This window comes from Natrix helvetica (assembly GCF_964273705.1).
Source record: "Natrix helvetica genome assembly, chromosome: 2".
Taxonomy (NCBI): Eukaryota; Metazoa; Chordata; class Lepidosauria; order Squamata; family Natricidae; genus Natrix; species Natrix helvetica.
The window spans coordinates 81,677,053-81,704,106 of NC_138552.1; the positions used below are offsets into that span (position 1 = coordinate 81,677,053).

A 27,054-nucleotide genomic window follows, 5' to 3' on the forward strand; every position below is an offset into this window, starting at 1 on the left:
TACCACCTCTGTATGAATTGTAGTCCTGCTTTAGGCACAAAGCCAGCTGGATGACCTTGGGTCAGTGACGCTTTCTCAGCCCTAGGATAGACGCAAAAGCAAAACATTTCTGAAAAATCTTGCCCAGAAAACTGCAGGACTATCCAAGCAGTCTCTGAGAATGAGACATGACTGAATAGAAGAAGAAAAAATTCAAGATGTTCGGATTTTAACTCCCAGAATTCTCCAGCCAGCATGCTGGCCATGGAAAATTGAAATTGAAATCTACATAACTTGAAATTATCAACATTGCCATTGTTCAGGCAGTCAAAAAAAGTGGCCGCATCTCCCCTCTATTTGGAAAATCAACAATCTTTAAATTGAGCAGCTTAATGCCTGTAAACATCTAGGGATCTATTTTCAGTGGTCTGCATCCTGCAAACTCCAACCTTCAGACTTCATGCTCCATGTACATGAAGCGTCTAATGCAATAACCAAATACACAAGTTGTAACCATGTACCTGCAGTAGTTCAACTTTTCAAAGCGATATGGCACACAATGATTTCCTTACTTTGGAAACTACCCAAGTTGCATTCCTAAGAGCTTTGTTCTGATTTCCTGCCCCACTTTAGTTTGAACCTCATTGAATATCTGTGGACACTGAATCACTGAGGCTGTGCCAGTTAAAATATTAGCGTAACTATCTGTGCCAGTTAAAATATTAGCTTAAACTTATCTAGGAGCATAAGTCTTTAGTTCACCTTATTGTACATTGATAGACAGGTTCAATTCCCCATGGAATAAACAAACGACAATTGTTCTGATATAGATTATTGTGGGTTTACCTTCCAATCTGTACTTGTGTTGTGGTTGGACAAAGCCTGGAATGAGGTCAAACAAAGAATCCTCAATCTTGATGTACTAAGGAATAGTCTTAACATCTCATTCTCTAGAAGAGAATATTTGCAACTCAGGGTTGAGCTATGTGATCCTTAGTGCTCTCTGACCTGGATTGTATTCTTGCAGACATTTCATTGCCCAACTAGGTAACATCATCAGTGCTAGAAGGGTGTGGGGTTTGCTCTATATTTAGCCCAGTGGTGGGTTGCTAACCGGTTTACTACCGGTTCGCTTGTGCAATGCTTCTGTGCATGCGTAGAAGCGTCTGGGTGGGTGGACAGAGCCTTCTGCTGCCACCACTACCGGTTTGGCTGAACTGAGCTGAACTGGGAGCAACCCACCTCTGATTTAGCCACTTGTATATAAATAAAGAGCAAACCCTACTCTCTTCTAGCATTGATGATGTTGCTTAGTTTGATAATGAAAGGCCTACAAAGAAAACAACCAAACTTAGAGAGTATCAAAGACCCCACATCTCATACCTCTTCTTTAATCAGCTCACATTCTAGCATCTCCAAATATTTTCATTATATATTTGTACCCTAATACAGGGAGATACTCAGATTGCTATTATTAAGACATGGTACTCAAGGGTACTGAGGGGAGATTTAATTACATCCTCTATCAAGAGCATTTGTGCATATGTCTGACACTGAAATTGAAAGAATTGTACATGTGCATCTGTTTTCCATCTACAAAGGATGGAGTTAATTACTTCCCTAATTGCCGATTATCCAAATTGTTCTAACAGCCGACTAGTTCTAACAGCCATCACTTTCTTATTAAATGAGAACCATAAAGTCTCTACAAATGTGATTGAATTCTGTGCCATAGCAATTGCTGTCAAAAAGCATTGGGCTGGAAGGTGATGGGGGAGTGCCTAGCTTCAACTGTTAATGGGCTTGTATGTTAGATATGTTGGCCTAAGACTGCATTCTTCAATAAAATAAATATGATATACCAGTAGATACTTTTTTGACTAAGACAATTAACTGGTATCATCAGGAAATGAAATAATGTGCAATGAGTACAAAATGAGTTAACTTTCAAATTTCCTTTAATCAAACTCTCAATCAGCTAAAAAAATGAAGCTACATAATCCACATGAAGTAGCATACAGAATCTAGTTATCAAAAATGTTTTTCATACCCGGATAACTTAAACGTAGAATTTCAAATGAGCTTCTTTTTAATTAAGAATATTAACAAGCACTCAAGCTGGTGTTTTCTGGACATGATAGAATTGCAAAGATCATATATACCGGTAGGTCATTTAAGAGACTTTAGGTCATTATACAGTACTAAATGTTAAATTGCTCTGCGCATGCGCAGAAGGCAAAAACAAGATGGCGGCACCTATGGCGCCACTGAGAGAACCGGTTCAGGGGCGTGGCAGGCCTGGGTCGCTGCCGGTTCCTGCCAAATTATTACCCAGGCCTGGGTTGCTGCCAAGTTACTACCGATTCAGCCGATCTGGTCCGAACGGGTAGGAACCCACCTCTGCTAAGTATCTCTAAAATCCTGGTGCCCCCCCCACTCCACCCCCACATATAATTCTTACTTTACTCAAAAAGTGAACTCTACCCATGTGGAGGAAGTAGGGTTGCCAGGTGTCCACTATTTGAGTGGACAGTCCACTTTTTTCACATTACGTTCACTATTTTTTTCCACAAAATAGTGGACATTTTTTTTAATTCAAAAGCTTTATGATGAAATGGTATGTAATCTAAAGCTGTACAGTCTAAGAGAATAAGGATAGGAGAATCGTGTTTTGTCTTTTTTTCCATAAGTTAGAATGAGACAAAGATTGAATATCCATTGAACTCGATTCTCCAAAAAAATTATTAATCATACTCAATTGTTTCACAAGACATTTAATAAAAGTATATAAAATTATTTACATACTATTTTTCTTAACTCGCATTTACCTATTATTTTTATATTATACTTTTTTCTTAGTTGGATAGGTATGTTTTGGAACACTCAGTAACGTATCATCATTTGAGGTTCAATGAGTACTAGCCTCAATATGTAGAGCGTGAATTTGTCAAACCAAAGATTTCGTTGAAGCATTATAAACATAAAAGTTAATCATTGTTTTTATGTAAATACTATTTTGCTGTTTGTAAGAAAATATATAATGTAATTGTAATTTTTTTAAAAAAATTACTACTTAACCCCCCCCCCCCTCCCACTTGTCCGCTATTTTTTGGAAGCAGACCTGGCAACCCTAGGAGGAAGCCTAAAAGGCCATTAGCTTGGTTTAAACAAGGTTCAAATTGCCCCCATTAAAAATCAAATTGCCCCCCAAATTGAGAACCACTGCTCTAAGTATATAGGCAGTTCCAAGTACAGTGTTTTTTTTACAAAGTTAAAAAAGTGATTTATTATTACTGTTGCTATTATTACTATTATTAGCACTGTCAGCCAGACATATATAAAATTTGTGTCCTAGCTTTTTAATAAAATGTACAGAATGTGTCAACTTAAATAGCACTATTTTAAAATTACATAAAATTACAGCAGAATTTAAAGCTAGACACAATCTAGTGGGTGCATACAATCGCTGACGCTCTGGCTTCTTACTTTTCTAATTGCACGATTGTTATTTAGATATAAAAAATAATCTGCACATACGGGCTTGGGACACCTGGTTATTTCCACAATTCGCTGGACAAAAAAATAATAAACAGCGAACGCTTCCAATCCATTGAACGAGTCGGCATCTGAGGAACCCTCCGATGAATTTGAACTACAACTCCCAGCATTCCTTATCGTTGATCTTATTGGCTGAGTCCGCTGGAAGTTATAGTTTACCAACGTCGGAAGTGCCATGTTGAAGTGCGTCAAGTCTCTCTAATGTTTTGGAGGGAAAGAAACTACAAGTTCCAGAAGCCACTGGGGTCCCACATCCGGTTCACATCTCGTCTCCTCTCGGCTAAATCCTGATGCAAAAATGGCTGGAACTAGCACCGGGTTCAGAAATAATGTCCCCGATTATGAGACGGTGGATCTGAACAGTCGGGCGTTTCACGTGGGCGGTTTTGGGGCTCTTTGGAAGGAGGCGCTGCGCCAGGAAGACGTGTCTCTCCAGCAGGCAGAACCTGAGGACGACGAGGCGTCGGTGATGGAGGATTTTCTCTGCACGCCGGAGATCGCGGCAGAGCTGAAAGCTGTGTGCAGGTAGCTCATCCCGCTTCCTGGCTAAGTGTGTCGAGTTGCAATTTTGAGACGTACAGTTTAAATCTCATCGCTTGAATGCCTTTTGTTGTGATCTCAGTTTTAGAATAGAATAGAATAGAATTCTTTGTTAGCCAAGTGTGATTGGACAACACAAGGAAGTTATCTTCGGTGCATAAGCTCTCAGGGTACATAAAAGCTAGAAATGATAAATCGTGATCATAATCATAAAAATACATTCATAAATCATAAGATACAACACTTACTGATAGTCATAGCATAATAAATAAGCAATCAACATACATCATACTAGGAAACTAAATAACATAATAGAAATTGTAAAGAACAAACCAGTGTTTGTTTGTGGTTTATGTACAAACAAACCTATTATCAATTACAGCTCATCCACATACATTCCTGGTTGGTTGGTTGGTTGGTTGCTTGATCCATCCATCCATCCATCATATTTGTATGGCCAATCATCTCACAAAAGATGCCCCTGGAAACATAAACTAATAAAAACATTCCAAAATTAAAATGTTAATAATATTATTAAAAGGCTAAGAGAAAGCATTAGATGTTATAAACAAGATAGCTACCTCATTAAACCATTAAGTCCTTACGACCCCAAGCCTGTTGACACAGTCAAGTTTTGAGGAACTTCCAGAAGGACATGAAAGATGGTGGCCAATCTTCCTTCAAGGGAGATGATGTTTCACAAGATGGATATGGGTGACAAAAATATTCTGCTAAACCTTTCTTGATGATATGACCTTAGATCTAACCCTGGCTGAGCAACATTTGATGGTCAAGAGAGTCAAAACTGCCCCCAATGCACATTCTCTCATATGGCAGCTGAAGATCACCCCATTCTAGGGCACATTGACCCAGGCAGGTTTGCTGTGGGACCACGCCTCATATCTGGCTGCAGGTTGTGCATTTTTGTAACTATTTGTGCTGTGGTAACAAAAGAGACAAGACTCCTTAGTAGTGCAGTCAATTCCTTGCATACTTTTGGCAATGCAGATCTGGTAGAATGTGGATCTTACAGAAGATAGAAGATTAAATTAAAATCATCACAGGATTGCTGTGGCTGCCCTAAATGTCAAAAAGTTAGTGTTCTTATGGCAAGAACTTTTAAAAGCTTTTGTGATTTCAGTCTGTCACAAGATTAGATTCCATGTGAACTGGGGAATTGCTGCAAAGTGTTTTCAAATAGTCTCTGAGTATCTTCTCCTGCAAAGCAGAGACTAATTGTAGCAGAACTTGGGTGCAGTTGTAGAAAAATATTAACCTTGATCTATCTAAAAACTTTTCCCCAAAGTCTGATCTGGAACAAAACTGGAATTCTGGGAGTTGAAATCCACATATCTTAAAGTTACCAAGTTTGAGAAACACTTGGAACATAAGAGAGATGGAAGTTTAATGAGCAGGGAAGGCCTGAAATACAGGTAATCCTTGACTTGAAACCATTCATTTAGTGGCTGTTTGCAGTCACAACGGCACCGAAAAAAGTGACTTATGACTGGTTTTCACACTTACAACTGTTGCAGCATCCCCACGATCATATGATCCAAATTTGGACACTTGACAACTGGGGTGTATTTATGATAGTTGCACTATCTCACCACCATTTGTAACCTTCCCACCTGGCTTCTGAGAAGCAAAGCCAATGGGGAAGCCAGATTCACTTAAAAATTGCATGATTCGCTTAACAACTGTAGTGATTTGCTTAACAACTGTGGCAAAAAAGGGCCATAAAACGAGGCACAATTCATGTAACAACTGTCTTGATTAGTAACAGAAATGTTGTGGTTGTCAGTCGAAGACTACCAATACCGCTGGTCCTCACTTTATGACCACGATGGAACCCAAAATTTCTGTTGTTAACTGAGACATTAGTTAAGTGAGGTTTGCCCCATTTTCTTGCCACAGTTGTTATGTGAATCATTGCAGTTGATAAGTGAGGAACCTGGTTGTTAAGTGAACGTGGCTTCCCCATTGATTTTGCTTGTCAGAAGGTCGCAAAAGGTCATCACTGAATCTTGGGACACAGCAACAGTCATAAATATGAGCCGGTTGCCAAACATCTGAATTTTGATCACATGATCATGGGATGCTGCAAAGGTCATAACTTTGAAAAACGGTCGTATCTTACTTTTTCCAGTGCCGTTGCAATTTTTTTTAAATTTAAATTTAAATTTTTAAAACAAACAAAACAACACATACAAAAAGCTTTCATCAATTTCGTCAGGCATGTCGTTTAGTTACAGGTTTTTGTGCATCAGTTTTTTCAATTAGAAATAAAATCACTGGTTATCCATTGAACATGACTAAATACATCACTATCATTGAGCATCCTGTGTTCAGGTTACCGTTACTAATCCTTCATTTCAAACAAACCTTATTTCCTTAAATCCTTAATTATCTATTAAGCAACAATAAATCTTTATAAAATTATAAAATCACCTATCTCTATCTATTGGCCTTACAAAAAATAAAAATAGTAATACTAAAAAAGAGAGAAAAAAATTCCCGTCGACTCGTATTGTACCTCATTACTTTCAATTAACCACAATGTCACCAATCAATAGAATCACCAATAGAATATAGAATACTTATAGTGTAACAAATTCAACTCCAGTAATAATTTTCCATTGTTAATCCAAATAGTTATTGAATATTTCAATTCATGTATGTATCAATTATTCATTACATCATCATTAGTCCATTTAACATACAAAAGATTTTTTCCAGTATAACATGATCACTGCTTACACTTATACATAACGTTCACGTCATCCCACTCTTATACATTAGATCCATTATTGTCCTTTGTATATCATATGATCAAGCACTCTATTTCATAGCAAAAAAAAAAAAAGTGCCGTTGCAATTTTGAATGGTCACTAAATGAATTGTTCTAAGTCGAGGACTATCTGTACTCTTAACTCCATTCATTAAGTAAACATGCTGTTGTTGATTGGGTAAAGGATAGTCGTGTGTGTGGACCTGGGTGTTTCCTTATAGGAAGAGCAGTAGCTTAAAAGAGAAGTGGTTCTGAAAGAGAAGTATTGCAGGAAGCCGATAGAGCACGGGTGTCAAAGTTGCAGTGTCACGTTGCCATCACGTGACATTTCGCAAAGTTTTTCTCCTTTGCGGAGCTGGGGTGGGCGTGGCCTGCACGTGACGCATCCGACCTGCGGGCCTCCAGTTTGACATCCCTGTGATAGAGGCAAAGAATTCACGATCAGCTTCTGTTTATGTTTGGAGAAGAACCTGCTTGAAATCTAAATCCTGCCCAACTTCACATTCATGACATCGGCTGGTAGTTGGTTTGCCATTGATAAATAACAACCCCCACCCCCACCCCATATTCCTGAAAGTAACCTGTATTATCTTCTGGGAAAGCGGCAATGCTAGCAGCCATGTTAGAAAGGCATGATTAAAAATACTGCTTTATATCAATATCTTTCCACCGTCTCAACGCCTGACAATTTCATCAATGTATTTGTGCAGAGGTTTTTTTAGAAGTAGCATGAAAGTGTTCTGTCTTTACCTTTTTCTAAAATATTTTTTTCAAAAGCCTTCCACCTTTATATTCCCTGACAGTTTCCCATCCAAACCCTTTCTGCTTACTGCATAAGACGCACCTTTTTCCCTCAAAAAAAGAGGGTGAAAATTTGGGTGAGTCTTATACACTGAATACAGCATTTTTGGCCTCCCGAAACCCCGCCGTCTTTGCAAAAATGGATTGCAGAGGGTTTGGGAGGCTTGCAAAGTGTTCCTGGGGCCCAGAGAAGGCAAAAATGAGCAAAAAATGGGCCGTTTTTGCTCATTCCTCCCTGCTCCCAGGAGCACTCTACAAGGCTCCAAAGTCTTTGCATGCCCCCTCCCCTTTTTTTCTTGCAAAAAACGAAGCCTGCAAACGGTTTGGGAGGCCTGCAGAGTGCAAAAACTTTTTTTAAAAAAATTACCTCTTCAAAATCATGGCCCGTCTTATACTCAGGTGCATCTTATTGTCCCCAAAAAAGGGTAATTTCCAAATTTCCAAGTCCAATCAAGTTCAGACAAGATTGGCCAATATTAACACCCTTTGAGTTCTGTCCTCACTTCATCAAGTCCTATTAAATTCAGGGACCATTGTTTTTTTTTCAGTGTAAACATAACTCTGCAGTCCTAATACTTTCAGCCTGATCATGTATATATTTGTTTAAAATTAAGCCTCTCTGGGATTAATGGAGAACTACAACACAAAGTATCGATATGGATTTAATGGCACATATTCAGTCAATCAATAAAACTGTACTGGCAAAAATGGAACGGTAGCTTCCCTCAAATGTACTTAAGCTGCATTATAGACCAGTTATTGCTGTCTTCTGGGCTTTGTCATTGACTACTGAAAACTTCGGATGAAGACTGATTTAGAGTCTATGGACTCTGTGTTTGAAGGGTGGTAGGAATGCTGTCAATCCTGGAATTCTTCTAACTGTTCAGCTTCCCTTTGGAATTGCAGCCTCAGTGTTTTATTCTTATCCACTGCAGCAAAAATGTATCCTGTCTCAAAGGAAAAGTACAGTAATTTGGTTTCTATTCCACCTTTCATTCAGGTGTTTTGAAAGTTGTGGAGACGATGTTCTCCCCCCCCCCCCTATTTTTCCATGTAGCTACAACCTTGTGAGATTGTGAAGAGAGAGTGATGGATCCCAAGTCACTCCAGTGATCATGTAAGGGTGAATGCCTCTGTTTTTGATAGGAATGCTCTGCTTAGTATTAGAAGGAATGGGATGGGATGGAAATAGGAATAGGAGAACAGAATAGAATTAGAAATAGAATAGAATAGAATAGAATTCTTTATTGGCCAAGTGTGATTGGACACACAAGGAAATTGTCTCCAGTGTATTAGCTCTCAGTGAAGAGGTAGGTTACTCCCGGTTCGGCCCAGTTTGGCTGACTCAGTAGTGGAGTTCAGGCCTGGGTCGCAAGGCTGCCACGCCCCGAACTGGTTCCCATGCTGCCGCCATTTTGGTTTTTAGTGACTGCACATGCGCAGTTCACTGTAAATTGTTCTGGGCATGCACTCAGAACAATTTACATTGAACAGCGCACATGAGCACAGTGCATGTCTGGCGCGTGCGCAAGTGGGTTGCAAACTGGTAGTAAAACCGGCAGCAACCCACCACTGTCTCAGTGTACATGTAAACAACAAAGTGATAGGCCCTATATCATAGAAAAGATTGTAGTTACAGTCATTAATCATAATATACAACAAGTGATTAATCATAGATACCAACAAGAGAAGGGACATTAGGAAAGATTAGAATAATATCAATGCAGCCTACTACATAGATAAATATATTTAGGCCTAGGACAGTGCTGTGAGAATTATGGGTTCAGCAGAGTGATGGCACCGGGGGGTGGGAGTGGGGGAACATGGACGGACTATCCTTGAATCTAATTGTTTTGGCATGCAATGCTTTACAGTGGCATCCAGAGGGGAGAAGTTGAAACAGTTGATGTCCAGGATGTGAAGGGTTTATAGATATTTTCTCAGCCCTCTTTCTCAGTCCTAAGTATCCGTTGAAGTCTATACGTGTTCTGTTTGGTTGCTGTGCCAAACCAGACAGTTATTGAGATACAAATGACAGTAATTCCTCTAAATATATATAAAAAAAGATGTCAACTCTACAGGTGCACTATTACCTCTGGATGTGTTATTTCCACATGAACATACACTGAGTCCTTTAGAATAACATTATGCTACATGTGTGCCTATAAGTTGGCACCCTGTTCTAAAATGAAATGCAAATACTTCAACTAACCGAGTCAGATATTGCAATCTATTAGGCTCTGTACAAACAGATTTTGCAAGACACTTTCTATTTTGGCTATTTCTAGGAAAGGCTCCGGTCAGATATGGTATGAAGCAAGTAGAAGGAGATGGACTTTATTTTGAGGGAGACCAACTCTTGTCTTTTAAAATAGAGTTCTTACATCTGGCTTTTGTTTATAACAAGACATTTCTCCTGACTTCTATTTTGTAGCTACCGTATTTTTCAGAGTATGAGACACACCTTCCCCCCCCCCCCGCCAAAAGAGGGTGAAAATTTGGGTGCGTCTTATACACTGAATATAACATGTTTGGCCTCCTGAACCCCTGCCCTGCACATCCACGTTTTCGCAAAAATGGATACGCAGAGGTTTGGGAGGCCTGCAAAGTGCTCCTGGGGGCCGGAGAGGGCACAAATGAGCAAAAAATGGGCCCTTTTTCAAATAAAATGGGGCTGTTTTTGCCCTCCTCAAGTCCAGGAGCACTTACAGGCCTCCTACATCCTCTGAACGCCCTGTTTTTCGCCTCTCAAACCCCCCACATGTTGCATTTTTGCCTTCCCTGGTCCCTAGGAGCACTTTGCAGGCCTCTCAAACTCTCAAACCTTACAAAAAATGGGGCATGCAGAGGGTTTGGGAGGCCTGCAGAGTGCTCCTGGGGGCTGGGGAGGGCAAAACCTCTTTAAAAATTTGCCTCCTCAAAATCTTGATGCATCTTATACTCTGGTGCATCTTATAGTCTGAAAAATACGGTATATATTTTTATTGCAGCCAAAGATGTGGGAAAAGAGAATACACACCATTAAGATGATGTTGGGGGTCATGGGAAAACTTCAAAACATATTATTAGTGAGGCAGATTTGGAGCTGCTAATTTTTGTCTCAACTCCGTATTTCTTAATACAGGAATACTTGATTTTTTTACTAAGAGAAACAGGAAATAGTAACTAGTTTTACTAACAAAGGCTGTTCTCCAATACAAAATTAGTACTGGCTCTAGAAGTTACCGGTAGTCTGATAGACAAAAAATGTTTTGTTTAATATCGTATGTTACTGTATTATAGAACTGTTAATTTTTTATGTTACTTCTCACTTTTTTAAGCATAAAAGACAATTCATCTTTCAGATGAGTACCAGCTACCAGCAATTGGAAACTAATATTAATGAGTGGTTGGCTTTCTTCATTCCAATTATGAAAAAATAGTCTATTTCTTTTTTACAATGGCTGAAGGCTAAACTTGATTCATAGTCTATTTGCTGAACCATGGTAACAGGCTTCAATTCTGTGGGTTCAGTTCAACCTACTAGGCCATAATACTGTACATAAACCACAATAGCTAGTCTATTGAACACACTAATCAGAAAAAAACCTGATTACATTATGTTTTACTGTAATCTGTGAATCCAGCCATACTGTTTATGCTTCCAAAAGAGAAGTCTATCATAGCATTAGCTATCTAAAACCATTTTCTTGACAATTGTTTAACTTTACTTCCTACATGTACAGTATGTTTCGGTATGTTTTTATATACCATATTTTTCTGAGTAAAGACGCACCGGAGTATAAGACGCACCAAGGTTTTGAAGAGGCAAATTAAAAAAAAAGTTTTTGCACTCTGCAAATCTCCCCAAAACGGCCTGTTTTTCACGAAAACGGGTCTGTTTTTTCTCCCAAAAAAGACATGAATAGCCTTTAGGGGGTTTGCAGAGTGCTCTTGGGGGAATGCCCCCCCCAAAAATGAGCAAAAACAGCCTGTTTTCCGTTAAAAAATGGCATGGATAGCCTTTAGGAAATTTATAGAGTGCTCCTGGGGGCTGCGGGGGTGTAAAATTGAGCAAAAAACAGGCCGTTTTTTGCTCATTTCTGCCCTCCCCAGCCCCCAGGTGCTCTCTATAAATTTTCTAGAGGCTCTGCACCACCATTTTGGTGAAGGGGCAGAGTTTTGGGAGGCAAAAAATGCTGTATTCAGTGTGTAAGACACACCCAGATTTTCAGCCTCTTTTTTGAGGGGAAAAAGGTACGTCTTAGAATCCGAAAAATACAGTATTTATATATTTACAGGTTGACTTTTTCTACAATTATACAATTAATTTTTGTATTGCTTTTAGCATTGCTGCACTGAAGAGCTCTGATAAAGAAGATACAGAAGTGATACCAGAAGATACCAACTTAATAACTCTTAAGTATATTGAATTATATTTGCAGTTGCAATTCTGATTAGTTGGAAGTTTGTTCTAATCCACAAGTAATTTTAAGAACAGTTTATGAACTAAGGCAATGAGCAGATGGATACAGCATTCCAAACCAAAGTAGACGGACTATGATATGTTAGTTTGCCTGATTGCATACTGCTAGTATAGACTTTAGGTCATTATTCAGTACTAAATATTTAAATTTAAACAAATTGTCATAATTGTATTTCACTAGATGCTAACATGCAAAGAGATGCTGTGTTTTATCTCTGTAAGGCCTTGGGTAACTTTCTATTTACAGACCCTTTGGATAAAGCCCAATATTCGGTTTACAACTCTTCCCCATAATTTTATGACCACATATTTGATTCCAATAATGCCTCCATTATGCTGGATCGTTTACTGTATTATTGAGGGGGTTTTTGCTAGCGCAAAGCTTGCCTACATCTGGGGAACCTGAATTGCATTCTCGCTATCAGATTAAATCTGTTTCCTAAGCAGTTTGTAATTTATTATGTCTTTATTAAGCTGAATCAGTAAGGCCCTGGACACCTTTGGAATGCTGAACGCATGTCATTGGTGCTCTTGCAAACTGCCTTGGCCAATTATCAAATGCCTATTGAGGTACAGGGGGCGAAAGAGACATAGATATGGTTGTTCTCGGCTATTCCCTTCCTTTAGAAAAGCTTATGCCCTCAAGAACAGTCTTCACTTACAGCAGGGGTGTCCAAACTTGGGAACTTTAAGACTTGTGGACATGCTGACTGGGGAATTCTGGGAGTTGAAGTCCACAAGTCTTAAAGTTCCCAAGTTTGGACACCCCTGACTTACAGGCTTTGGGAAAATAGCTAATAGTATGTACACACATACATGATCTATATTGATTAAGTAGCTATGGGAAAATGGGTACTCTTGTAGTTTGTTATTGCTTACAGTTTTATTGTTTTTATTACATTGTTTTTAAATTGTAATTTGGTATTTTTGAACTGCCTAAAGCCTCTAGAGCAGAGGTGTCTAACCTTAGCAACTTTAAGCAACTGTGGACTTCAATTCCCAGAATCCCCCAGCCAGCCAGCTCCCATGAATTCTGGGAATTGAAGTCCACAAATCTTAAAGTTCCCAAGGTTGAATACCTCTGCTGTAGAACGAAGCAGTTTATCAATCTTACAAAGAAATGTCTAGTTAACAGTTGCACAGTTGCTCTGCATTGTTCGGTGCAGGGAAATGGGTGTTTCAGAAGAGAAGAGAAAGAAATAAAAACGTAACTATAGAGAAGAGATGTAACATAGATGATGTCTGCTTGCCTATTGATTTTTTTCTTCTAATTTTTCTTCTAATTTTCTATAAAGTTCCCAGTCGACTTTATCTGAGAGGCTGAGGCATTTGGTCCTATCAAGTTAAACCACTTATTTCGATTATTAGTTGTTCCGAGGAATGGGCTTATCTATATCGAATACCGAAATAGCATTAAGAGTGATTGCTGCTCTTTCACTGTGATTAGCCTTCTTCAAATGGTATATAGGTAGTCCTTGACTTACAACAGTTCATTTAGGAACTGTGCAAAGTTACAACAGCCCTGAAAAAAGTGACTTATAACTGTTTTTCACACTTACAACCATTGCAGTATCCCTGTAGTCACATGTTCAAAATTCAGACCCTTGGCATATTTATGATGATTGCAGGGTCCCTGGTCAAATGATCAACTTTTGCAACCTTCTGAGAAGCAAAATCAATGGGGAAGCCAGATTCACTTAACAACTGATTCACTTAACTGTGGCACAAAAGGTCATAACGTGGGACAACATTCACTTAACAAATGTTTCACTTGTCCACAAACATTTTGAGCTCAATTGTGATCGTAAGTCGAGGACTACCCGTATTTTCAACCATATTGATCAGGGAGAAGCGATGCAGAGTACACATATGCCTCCCTGGGCCCCAGGAAATCCCCCTCTTCCCCCAAAGTGTCAACAATCTTTAATAATCAGATTGCAAGCGACTAGACTGAAAAATAAAACATCAGCTTTTAACATTGTAAATGTTTGCTAATTAAAGTCAAAGTACATTAGTTTTGGTCATTGACGAGCTTTTTATTTATTAATCACTGACAGGCCCAGGGACAAGGTTAAGGGGGAGAAAAAAGGACAAAGTTATGCATCAGGGGTCAGAAGAAGTGATTGGGAACCGTTTTCTGATTGGACTTTCTGGTAAATGGATTTTGTCCGAACGTGTCTGCGTGTTCTCAAAATCCCAAATGACTGATCAAAATGGACTACTCCTGTATTAAACACTTTGCAGAGCTGCCCAGGATCATCCCACGTATCCATCCAGAAAACACTTAGCTGTGAAAGCATTCTGTGTAATTGGTTCTCACAGGGTGTAGTCAAAAAGCTCAAGAAGGTAGTTAATAGTAGTGTGGTGGTTTGATTGGAGCTCCACCTGTTTTTTAAAAAAAATCCCAGATTAAAAAACAGGCTGAGCTCTATTTGCATCATCCTGAACACAATGTTGACTTATTTTGATCATATTCTGCAGATAGCTCGTATTGCATTGGAATCAAAAATTGTTGAGTTCTAATGTGGTGCTTAATTCTGTTTTTATAAGTTTGATTTAAAAGAGTATTAGACCCTACATTAGGATTTAGGGACTTATCCTTCACCTTCTTTCCTTTTCTAAAAAAAGGTTAAATCATGGCAACGGAACCAAAGTTTATTAAAACTGAGATGTTTACTTGGATGAGTAATGAAACATCCCAGTTTTAATAAACTTTGGTCCAGTTGCCATGATTTAACCTTTTTTTAAAGATACTTTTGAACCTGGGTGATTGAGTCTTCATTTACACTTTCTTTCTTTCTTCTCATTTGTAGAATTCGGAAGAAAGCTCTGGAGAGGCGAGAAGAAACCATCCTTGTTGATCGTGCATGTAGACAAGAAACATTTATTCACGAGATGGTAAGCCTTCCTTTCTCAATTGCTGCTCTCAATTCCTGAATCATATATTGAAGTTACTCCAACTACATCATAATTACAGAATTTCAGATTTTACATTCTAATCTCAAGAAAGCTCTGCCCCAATAGCTGTCAGAGGGTGTCATTTGATGGAAGTGGCATGACACATCTTAACCTTGTGTCTTATTCGAAACCAAATTTTGGCAATTTAATTGGCAGTCCATAGCCTAGGAATTTGACTGAGGATTGTGTAGGAAGTAAGTGCTGTGCCCTTCCACTTGTTTCACTCGCATGCAACAAACATTGGAATCGTTCCATTAAGATGACTTGTACCATTCACATTGCTTGATCAAGCTCTACTTCAAATAGATTTGCCCTGCTTTCCCAACATACTTGGAAGATTGGTAAAGGCAGATAGAATATCTATGCAGGTGTTTCTATCTCTTATTATCTGAAGCATCTGACTCACATTCCAATGTATTTTCCCCCCAAGGAATCTCATGCAATTGGAAAAAGGCCCAAAGATCCTGGAAATATGATTGATGAAGCTGAACTTGTGTTAACTCTCAACATTTTTTATCCAGTTATATTTCAAAAGGTTGGTAATTGAGCTTAACATCTGTTTTAATGGCTTCTTAACAAATAGATCAATTTATTCACAGGAATCTTGTGTGAGGAATCATAGCCTGCTGATGTGTGGTCCTTTGGCAACATGACAAAGTAGAATCTACTTTTCTGCAGAAATATTTCAAAACACAAGGTGCCCTTTATTTGAAAGAAAAGTAATTCCAGCTTTGGCTGGATCCCACTTAATTATGGAATGTGCTAATCCTTCCAGAATTGTTTTAGGAGGTGAACCAAAGGCGCTTTTTCAGGAGGCAACTGGACTTTCTTGTTTTTCTTTCATCCAAGAAACTTCTTCAGCTCTGACTGGATGGTGGGGACAGCTGGTCATTTGCATTCTCTTAGAAAGTCATTGAGGCCATTTGGAGATTTATTTGTCTTCTCAGGGTCACCTGAGGAGTGCAAATGGGTGTGTAGCCTTCTTGGCTGCAGGATGTTTTCTGTTTGGTCCGGGGTTTTTTGGCCATTTGAGGTCAAAGGGACTCTTACTTGCCAATCAATACAGGGACCCTATTGAAATGTCTGCACTAATGATCTAATTCTGTGACTAGATCACATATCACACTAAGCTAGAGTTTATTTAACTCTAGGCATTGTTGAATACAATTATGGTTGAATAGAATATGCTTAGCTAAAGCCAAATGAAGAACAATATGTAAAGTTTGTGTTGTTTGCACCCAAATGTATTTTTCATTAATGTTACTAGATTTGGATTGCAAAAATTCAGATCACTGCTAGACAGCCACAAAGAGATGCCCTAGATTTGGACAGTTCAGATCTGGTAGCCTTCATGATGTAAATCTCATATGTTGTAATTTTCCTATATGGATGATATTTACTCTTGGTTTCTTGGAAGAAACAGTCTAAGGCTATGATGGTGAACCTATGGCATACATGCCAGAGTTGGCATGCATTGCCCTCTCTGATGGCACGCGAGCTGTTGCCCCAGTTCAGGTCCGATGTGCATGTGTGCACACTTCCTGCCAGCCAGCTGGCCTTCGGGTCTCTGCCGCACATGTGCAGGTGCCTGTGGGGGTGTCACACATGCATGCATAGTGGGGCACATGCATGGAGTCACATGTGTATGCACAGGGGTGGTGTGTGTGGGGGTCACGCACACACGCGTAGGGGCAGGGTGCATGCGCAGGAGACATGCATTGCATTTTGGGGGTTTGGTCACGCTTGCACTTTTAGCTCTTCATCGGAAAAGGTTAGCCATCATTTGCCTAAGGCAAAAAGGCCTTACTGCCTATACTACATTTAGATATGAAGAAGTAATGATAGAATTGACTGGTTACATTCCTTGCAACGGGCTGATTGGCTGGTTTCAACTTACTAAACCACAACTACACTATGAATTAACCTGATGTGTAAATTCTGCCTGTTCAGAAATGTTTTGATTGATCTTGTTTTGCCCTATCTATTTTACAGCATAAGCTTCGGAAGCCGTATCAGACACTGTTGGTCCTCGGGAGCCAAAAACTTACTGAGCTTCGAGATTGCATTTCTTGTGTTAGTGATCTTCAGATTGGTGGCGAGTTCAGCAATAATCCTGCTCAGGCCCCAGAAAATATCAGCAAGGTATCATAATACTGATTTCTAAAGCCTTTCCAAAGAGTAAATTTTAATTTCAAAATAGTTTCTTAAAGTTTGAATTATTGATCCGTTGTATGTTTATAAATTCCTGGGGGAAAACAAATGAAGTTATTTCTACAGTGTTTTCTTCATTTGAGCAAGTAATAAGTAGGTGAATTTAATGTAAGTAGGAACTGAGTGGGGATTTTTCTATTTTTAAGTCAGTCTTTTTATTTTTCTGATTTATGTATGAATTATAATTTTAGATTGCTTAATATCTGGAATTCTTAGAAAAGTGCCACGAAAATTAAAAATGTAAAAAAATAAAAACCCTAAGCATTCAGCCATCATGATAAATTAAAATGACATGGGAAAAGGCTGATGGATATCTAAGACAGGAGAAAAAGGGAAGGAAATAGAGTCAGTGTGCTATTAGGTCGACTTGATCCTTGTTACATATCTGTGAGTAATTTTTGTAAAGGAACAATTTTTCTTTAAAAAAAACCCTATGGATGTTTTTGTATTGATAGTATTTAAATATTTACATTTCTTTAATGTAAAACTTTAATATAAAACTTCATATAAAATTTCATATTTCTTTAATATAACACTTATTTTTATAGAAAAGTGTCGATCATAATTTTGTTGAATTAAAAACAATACTGCTAGATTTGAAATGTATAGAGTACTCTTAAGGTGATTTGCTTGGAAGGTGGTTTTTGAGGAGTTGATGTGCCAACTCCTTGTTTTCTATAAAAGCAGGACAACATGCTGCTGCTTTCTTGTTGTGTAGCAGGAAATCTGTCTGGATCACTTTTGTGGTGGAATGTAGTCTGGATTCCCAGCAGGGAGGGGCTGCATTCGAGAGGGCAAAGAGGCAGCAAAGTTTGGAAAGTTTGGTTGAGAGAACAAGAGTTAAATACTCCCCTCCCTAGGGATTCCCAGAGTATATTTATAGCAGGAGTGGGCAATTAATTTTACCAACGGGCCACATGAGCAAGTGTGACTCTTGGGGATGGCTGTCGCCATTCTGCCACCGATGCTACTGCTGCCCCGCCCCCTGCCGCTGCTGTGCTGACATCCCACCTTTCAACATTGCCACACTGCACTGACGCTGCACTGTTGTCCCATGTTTGACGCTGCTGCAGGCTAGACATGGGCCGCCCACTGAGCGGATGTGGCCCACAAGCTGTAAAATGCCCAGGTCTGATTTATAGGGATGCGAACGGTTGCTTTAGTTTGGCAAGATTTCTGTCTATAGAACAGGAACAATAAAGGAAGCTACTCAGCAGGAACTCCATGTGTCTTTCTTGGTTCTTTGGGTCTGACACTTTGAAGGGGGTGTGACAGTTGTAAGGGTCAGGTCAAAAGGAGACCCATCTATTAGAAGCAAATATTTTTCCACTCAAGACTGGATCAAAGATTCCCAGAAGGCAAGTAGTGATTAAGAGCAAGAAAGACTCCATCTTGTCTTGTTTTGCAGCCCCCTTTTTCTGGCCCATAGAGTGCAACCCACATTATCTTGATGCATTTTAAGGTAAGGACAAGACTGTAAAAGCTTCCATAGAGTCTTGGTTGTTTTTTTTTAAATACATCAAGCTATTGCTAAAAACCTGGCTATTGGACACAATAATGTGATGTAGTGATGAGTTTGGTTGGCATTTCAAAAATTTAACTGGAGCTCAAGGAAATGTGATAATCACCCATATATGTAATTCTGTGTATTCTAATTAGCAAACTATTTTTTTTCCTCATCTTTCTTCCTTTCCCCCAGGATCTCTACAAGTCTGCCTTCTTTTACTTTGAAGGTGTTTTTTATAATGATAGCAGGTATGCTGAGTGCAGAGATTTGAGCAGGTAAAGAATAATTGACATCTGTGAACCCTAGTCTTACTAATCTAGACTGCCTCTCCATCCAGTTAGTTGCAACTACTGTGTTTTTCTGACTATAAGACACGCCTAAATTTACAGGAGGAAATTTAAAAAAATAGTTTTTGGCCTCTGCGCATCGTGTTTTTCCCCTCCTCAGCTCCTAGAAGCACTCTGCAGTGTTCCACATGGCCCATTTGCACCAAAAAGGGACCTGTTTTGGGGCTCCCAAGCCTTCCGCACGTTGCGTTTTCGCCCTTCCCAGCCCTCAGAAGCACTCTGCAGTACTCTGCACGGCCTATTTTTGCCAAAAAGGGCTCATTTTTTGGCTCCCAAGCCCTCTAAGTATCACTTTTTCACTCTCCCAGATCCCCAGAAGCAATCTGCAGTGCTTCGCACAGCCCATGTTTTTGGTGAAAAATGTTTTTGGTGAAAATGGGCCATGTGGAGTACTGCAGAGTGCTTCTGGGAGCCGGGCATGGCGAAAACACGACGTGCAGAAGGTTGGGAGCCAAAAACCGGGCTTTTTGTCAAAAACAGGCCATGCAGAGCACTGCAGGGTGCTTCTGGGGGCTGGGGAGGGCAAAAACGCAATGCACGGAGGATTCGGGAGGCCAAAACCACCCATATTCAGACTATAAGACTATAAGCACCTAAATTTTCACCCACTTTTAGGGGGGGAAAGGTATGTCTTATACTCTGAAAAATACGGTATATGGTTGAATTTACTGATTTAAGAAGATATATATTTCCATGACAGTTTGCTTCTTGATGAGGACTTAGTAGATGACAGATAAACTTAGAGGGTAGACAAAAAGAACAGTTAATAGGAGAAAACTCTTGCCTTCTACTAACCAAGAGATCTTGATTTTCAAGATCTTTTGAACCCTGAAGACAGGGCTTTTAAAATGATGGGACTTGGATTGCAGAGCAAAATTTGGAAGCAGATGGATTAAGCATTGCTCTTTTGCCCATTGATTTTATTGTCCGAATGCTCCGCAGTGCATGCTATATTTTTTCTCCAAAAGAATTTCTAGTTCTGGTTCTCAGCCTTTCTTTTCCAAATATTGGTGCGATGTCTAGGAGTTCTGAGAATTATCACCGTACATCTGCAGTCTTCCAGTTGGAATTTGCTGCATGTCTAAATGCATGAGAAGTTGCCTCTTGACTCTTGAACAGTTTGCCTCTTATTAAAATTGTGGAGATCCCACTATCCTTTGCACAAGTTCTGACTGATCACATTATCTCTTTTAAGGCAGAGGTATCAACAATGTAATTGTATCATGTTTTTTCTACCTGATCTGTTTGTAGTTCCCATGGATCATGCTGTAGGGCTGGGGTGTCAAACTCAAGGTCCGTCGGAGTACTTAAATCTGGCCTGCGGGGGTGCCCTGAAAACAGCAGACGGCCCAGAGTGCCTCTGCCAACGAAAATGGAGCTTGGGAGGGACGCGTGCAGCCCTCCCAGGCTTCGTTTTTGGCTGGGACAGCCGCCTGCGTCCCTCTGCCAGCGAAAACAGAGCTGGGGAGGGGGCACACACAGTCCCCCCAAGCTCCATTTTTGCTGGCAGAGGACCACACCCACACGGGCCCAGCCATGCCCCCCCCTCCCCCAGCTCCCCTGAGGTCAAACACAACCATGATGTGGCCCTCAATGAAATTGAGTTTGATACCCCAGCTCTAGGGCTTAATTTGAATGTTGTCGAGCATGTTGAAACAAAATGTTTTCTGTTCTAGCTTGGACACCTGGTTTATTGATTTTTGTTTTCTCTTTGATAATTGCTCTAGCAAAAAGAATGGTAGTCCTCAAATTACAACCATCCGTATAGTGACTGTTTGAAGTTACAACGGTACTGAAAAATTTACATATAACCATTCTCAGACTTAGGAGCGCTGCAGCATCCCCATGGTCACATGATCAAAATATGGGCATCTAGCACTGGCATGTATTGGTGACCATTGCACTGTCCTGGGGTCATGTGATCACCATCTGTAACCTTCCCAGCCAGCTTCCGACAAGCGAAATCAATGGGAGAAGTCGGATTTGCTTAATGACCAACGGATTCACTTAACAACTGCAGTGATTTGCTTAAGAACCGTGGCGCAAAAGTCATAAAATGGGGCAAAGCTCACTTAGCAACAAAATGTTGTGCTCGGTTGTAGTTGTAAGTCGAGGGCTACCTAACATCAATTTAGAGAATGAAAATATTGTCTCTGCTAATTTCAGGACAATTACAGAGTGGTCAGAATCCCGTGACCGAGGTTATGGAAAGCTTTATGCCACTAAAATGGAAGACTATGCCTTTAATGATTTGAACATAAAAATAGGTTTCCCGTACCTTTATTGTCACCAAGGAGATTGTGAGCACATTGTGATTATCACAGATATCAGGTAAGACACTTGTTTCTTGGCAGAGTCTCTGCCAAGAGGAATACTGTTTGGAATTTGAGATTCTTTGTGTTTCCATTCTTCATGTGTTAGCATTGCAAAAGGGGTTATTACCTATAATTATGCTTTCTCTGCGGGTGTTCTGGGGATCCATTACCTTTTCATCTCCTCCCCAATCATCCCACCATTCTTGTTTGATTCGTGCAGGCTGATTTGCGTGTGGAAAGGTATTTAACGAAAATTCAGATTCTTAGTTCCTGCTTCCCTTCTATTGATCCTTGTTCCTTTGTTTGGGCATTGGCTTTCTTTAAATGATAGGTGTATGCTTATTCTGCAGCCTTGGTTGCCTTGAAACAAATACTATCAATTATATAAAAGTGCCTGGCTCTCTTTCCCTTTCATTGTACTAAGGTAAAGGTTCCCCTTGCACATATGTGCTAGTCGTTCCCAATTCTAAGGGACGGTGCTCATCTCCATTTCAAAGCTGAAGAGCCATCACTGTCCGAAGACGTCTCTGTGGTCATGTGGCCGGCATGACTAAATGCCGAAGAGCATGGAACGCTGTTACCTTCCCACCAAAGTAGTCCCCATTTTTCTACTTGCATTTTTACATGCTTTCGAACTGCTAGGTTGGCAAAAGCTGGGACAAATAATGGGAGCTCACTCTGTTACGAGGCACTAGGGATTCGAACGGCCGAACTGCCAACCTTTCTGATCGACAAGCTCAGTTTTAGCCACTGAGCCACCGTGTCCCACTTCATTGTACTAGTGTAGACTAATCAATTCCTTTCTCAATCTTTTATCTGGCAAGGCTTATTCATCGAGATGACTGCCTAGACAGAAGCCTCTACCCCTTGTTAACCAAAAAACATTGGCTGTGGACCAAAAAGTGTTTTGTGTGCAAAATGTACACAGCCAGGTGAGTAACAGCGCAGATGTTTCCATTGGAGAAAGTAAATTTGAACCACATACACACACAATAAGAATCGAAATCACTGTAGGCAAGCATAGCATTCTGGGACTTGAAATCTCGAGGTTGCCAAGTTTGAGAAACACTGAGGTAGCATATGAAATAGGCTTTCTGCTCAATTTACATTTTAGAGGAGTGTTTTTTCAATATTGATAGCTTTTGTGTGGATTTCAACTCCCAGTTTTCTTGGGGAAATTGAAATCCAAACATCTTGAATGTTTTTTTTTCCCCCTTCGGTTCACTCCTATCCAGTTCTCGGAGATTGCCTGAACAAATCCTTGCAGTTTTCTTGACAAGGTTTTTCAGAAGTGGTTTGTTATTGCTTCCTTCCTAGGGCCCAATGTCAGCTAGCTGGCTTTTTGCCTAAAGTTGGACTAGAACTCACAATTTCCCAGTTTCTAGCCTGATGCCTTAACGATCTCACCAAAGTGGCTTTCTACCTTAAAGTTACCAAAGTTAGAAAATTACTGCTTGAAATGCATCAGGAATATAAATAAAAAAGCCTTAAATATATTGATTAAGCAACTATTTTGTGTTCCTTGTTCTTTTTTTTTCTTTGTGCCTTTGGAAACTGAAGATTTGATATCATTAACAACCATTTCAGGCACCTAATACAAACAAGAGCCACTTTGCAGTTAATTATTTATCTAAAATTAGCACGTGAACCCATGCCAATATAATCTATTTATCTTTGGAGTCTTCTGTTGTCTCTGACCTATAACCCCAAAGCAAATAATGTTTCTAACTAAAAACAAATGATAAGACTTGAAGTAAAACAATGTTGATTTATTGTAAGGGGCCAAATGCTTCATCTTCCTGAAATAGTGTAGGTTGCAAGCAGTGCTATATGTTTACTATTTTCAGTAACAGAGGGAGCTTCTCATTTTAAAGCAGGGGGGGGGATGTGCATTCATAGAAAATCTCTTTTTATTAGCTTCATTCTAGATAGTGTTTTCTGCTTTCCCCATTTTACAGTTATTTAAGGGGTTGCCTATGTTACAGAAATAACCCCAGACAGCTTACAGGTGGTTAGAAACATAAAAACAAAGGAACAAAACTAAAACCAGGTTAATGTAGTAAGTAAGGTGCTGGGTGAGAAAGCAAGAGGCTGTGAGTTATAGACATGAAAGTGGGCTAGGTGACTTTGGGCCAATCACGTTTTCTCAACCAAACCCACTTCATATGGTCGCTGTGGGGAAAATAGGGTTATCAGATATGTTCTGTCCCTTGACATAGAAGAGAGATAGAAGAGAGAGTGAGTGAGAGAGACAGAGACAGAGAGAGACAGAGAGAGATTATATAATAAAAAAATATAAGCAACAGTTCACTCCAAGAAACAAACCATCTAAGGTACAGCAGGGCTGCAGTATCTTGGATGCAAAATCAACAAACAAAAAGAGCTAAACAGTGTACCACCAAAAGGGTAGATCAGGTTGCAAAATAAGAACAGCCTATTAAGATCAGATGTGAGCAGGCTAGAACAGTTGAAAGAAGTTGAAGAACAAGAATGTCAAAGAATCCTTGATCAGGAAATATTACTTCGAAACAAGGAAGATTAAGGCAACCTTGACTATAAGGAAGCTAAAAATAACAACCATAGTCAAGAAGATCAGCAGATACAAAGCTCAAATTGCACGTTGTAGGCAATATTTCTGCTTTCAGTTGAATCACAATCATTTCTACCAATCCATCAATGGGGAGAATGCAGAGAGCCAGCCAACACCTGACAAAGAAGAATGGGTGCAGTTCTGGGTACAGTATGAGACAACCCAACATCTACCTATCCCATGTCCTTTGGGTAGATGGATAAAAATGCCTGATGTTGTCTAAATGTCTGGCTGACTGTGCAACCAACCATATTAAAAACAACCAAGGCAAACACCCACAACAGAAAATAAAATAACCAAGGCTAATCATCATATCTTCCACTTTTTCACTTGTGAATGGGATCATCCCACACTGACCTGAGTTTGAAGAGAACCAGGTTTTTAGAGCCTTATAGAAGGTCACCAGGGTTGGGGCCTCCAAATATCTTGAAGAACGTTGTTCCGCGTTGCCCGTGTAACTACATTTAATAGGATGGTAACAAAATGCAGAGCAATACATTTGTAGGTAATTTGTTGGGATTATTTGCTATTAATATTACTCCATAAATGAAAAACTCAGGAAAAGTGGAGAACTCTTAACAGTAGTGCTGCTTCTGACATGAAGCAGGAAGAGATCAGAGATGTATTCAGCCAGTTCTGACAGGTTCTGGAGAACCGGTAGCAGAAATTTTGAGTAGTTCGGAGAACCAGCAAATAGGCTGGCCCCGCCCCTGCTGCCTCCCAGCTGATCTTTTGTTGCCCTGAACAGGAGAACGAAGCTGGAAAGCAGGTTGGTGGGATGGGGAAGGAATGGGGATTTTGCAGTATCCTTTCCCTGCCACACGCACAAAGCCACGCCCACAGAGCCGGTAGCAGAAGTTTTTGAATCCTGTCACTGGAAGAGATATGCTGTCTTGGTCCTTCTCTTTTTCTTTGAAATTGCAATCATAATTACAACCAACATCTTTCTTTAGTAGGGGGAAAAACTGAGGTCTGGTTAGATACGTGTCTATTTTCAAAGTTAAAATTGGCAAGCTTCACTCATTTTTAATATTTAGGAGCCTCTGCAAATGTGTGTTTAAATATGCACTTAGGGACTGAAGCAAGCAGGTTTAGAGGTACCTGAACATGGAATGAATCTTTATTGGTTGGTAACTTATGGTACTATGGTATTATGCTTATAATAATATAATTATGGATTGCAGGTATTTTTGATAATATCAATATTTTTTAATGTTTTTAAAATTATAGTATTTATATGTACGTTTGTAAGCTGATTAGAGTAAGATATTGATGCAACTTCAAAGCACTGAATGAATGAATAATAATAATAAACTTTAATTTATAAACCGCACCCTTTCCTAAACAGGACTCGGGGCGGTGTACAGTCATATTAAAACAGTATGAATACACAATATAGATATACTTAAATATACAAATAGGTAAACGGAGGAGGTAGGATATGGACTGTACAATATTTAAATTAAAATACAAATAAACATTAAAATTACCCTTAAAAACTACCCAATAAGATGTTTGCCAGGAGGTTAAAATGGGACTATAAATCAGTTAAGCCAGCTAATTGGAACAGGTGGGTCTTAAGCTTCTGTCGGAATGAATGAATGAATGAATGAATGAATGAATGAATGAATGAATGAATGAATGAATGAATCTCTTCACAAAGTGACCCTCTTTTTACTGGACCTTACAGGTGGGTAACAAATGAAGACAGCCTTGCTCCACAAGAGCCCTCATTCTTTTGTGATGTCTGTTTCCAAACACTCCATTATGATGCAGATGGGAACAAGCTGGGAGAGTTCCTTGCCTACCCCTATGTTGATCCAGGGATTTTCAACTGAGGTCAAGAAGAAAGAAGACCAAATCATGTGGTATCATCTGCTTCAGTGCCTGTTGGAACACAAATCGTCCTGTATTGTGATTAAGCATTGGACAACTTTTTTCAGTATTTCTGCTTTATGTTTACACACACACACACACACACACACACACACACACACACACACACTCCAATTTATTTTTACATCTTGATCCTTGTCCCAGATACCGTTGTTCATAATCTTATTTCATTTCAGAGGCCAATGAAAGTTAAACTCTCCTGCCTTACACTCAGAGGTGGGTTCCTACTGGTTTGGGCCGGTTCAGCCGAACCAGTAGTGCTTTGCCGGCCTGGGTTACCGGAACCAGCAGTGGCCATGCCTGCCATGCCTCTGAACCGTTTCCCCAGTTGGCGCAGCATGTTTTTTCCCCATTTTTAATGTTCTGCGCATGCACAGACCTATTTATGTGCAACTGCATAAAATTGTGCGCACACCTAACCGACAGTAAAGCCGGCAGCAACCCACCCCTGCTTACACTAGTATCAAAATCGAGGCATGTGTGCGTGTATATGTATATCTTCTCTTCCAGAAGAAGAATTACTTGGCAGAGAAAAGACCAATGATCAGAATGGTGTCCCTGCTCCAGTTTGGCATCCTGGGACAATGGATCCTTATTCATCTCTGTATTATTTTGTTTTTTGAAGGGCAAGACATTTTTTTTTAAGGATATCGTCAGATTGTTAGGTTTTTTTTTTTTTTAGTTTTGTGTTTTACTATTAACTTTATTAAAAATGTTCTCTATATTTTATTTAGCAACCATTTTATTAGTGGTTGTAACACAGCATTTCAGGATCGCAAAATTGACAGTTTGGTGTTTGGATCTCCCCCATGTTTTTGCTAAGAGTCTCGGGCTTCTCTCTGTGAGAGATTAAGCATTGCTATGTAGACGATATTGCTGTGCTGCCACAATGCAGCTGTTTCACATCACTCACTTCTTTTGGGAATTCATGTGCAACTCAGTTGCTTTGAGTGGCTGACTTTTCAAATATATTTATTTAAATATAATTGGATTTGTGAGCCTTTTTTAAAATAACTTGCCTCCTTGGATTATTTTCCTATCTTCCCTTCTATCCTTTCTGTGGTCCTCTTGCCACTCGTACCTGTGTTTCTTTTCT

The 27,054-nt window shown here is 39.7% G+C and overlaps 1 protein-coding gene across 1 annotated transcript; it reads left to right on the plus strand.

Annotated features, from left to right (window-relative positions):
* The first annotated feature begins 3,735 nt into the window (after positions 1-3,735).
* On the plus strand, positions 3,736-26,944 carry SNAPC3 (small nuclear RNA activating complex polypeptide 3). Its single transcript, XM_081942725.1, has 9 exons — positions 3,736-4,062; positions 11,997-12,071; positions 14,948-15,032; positions 15,523-15,627; positions 17,085-17,234; positions 19,003-19,085; positions 21,324-21,488; positions 22,297-22,404; positions 25,753-26,944. Exons 1-9 carry the CDS (start codon positions 3,836-3,838, stop codon positions 25,898-25,900), a joined length of 1,146 nt encoding a protein of 381 aa, XP_081798851.1. The 5' UTR covers positions 3,736-3,835; the 3' UTR covers positions 25,901-26,944.
* Positions 26,945-27,054: the final 110 nt, after the last annotated feature.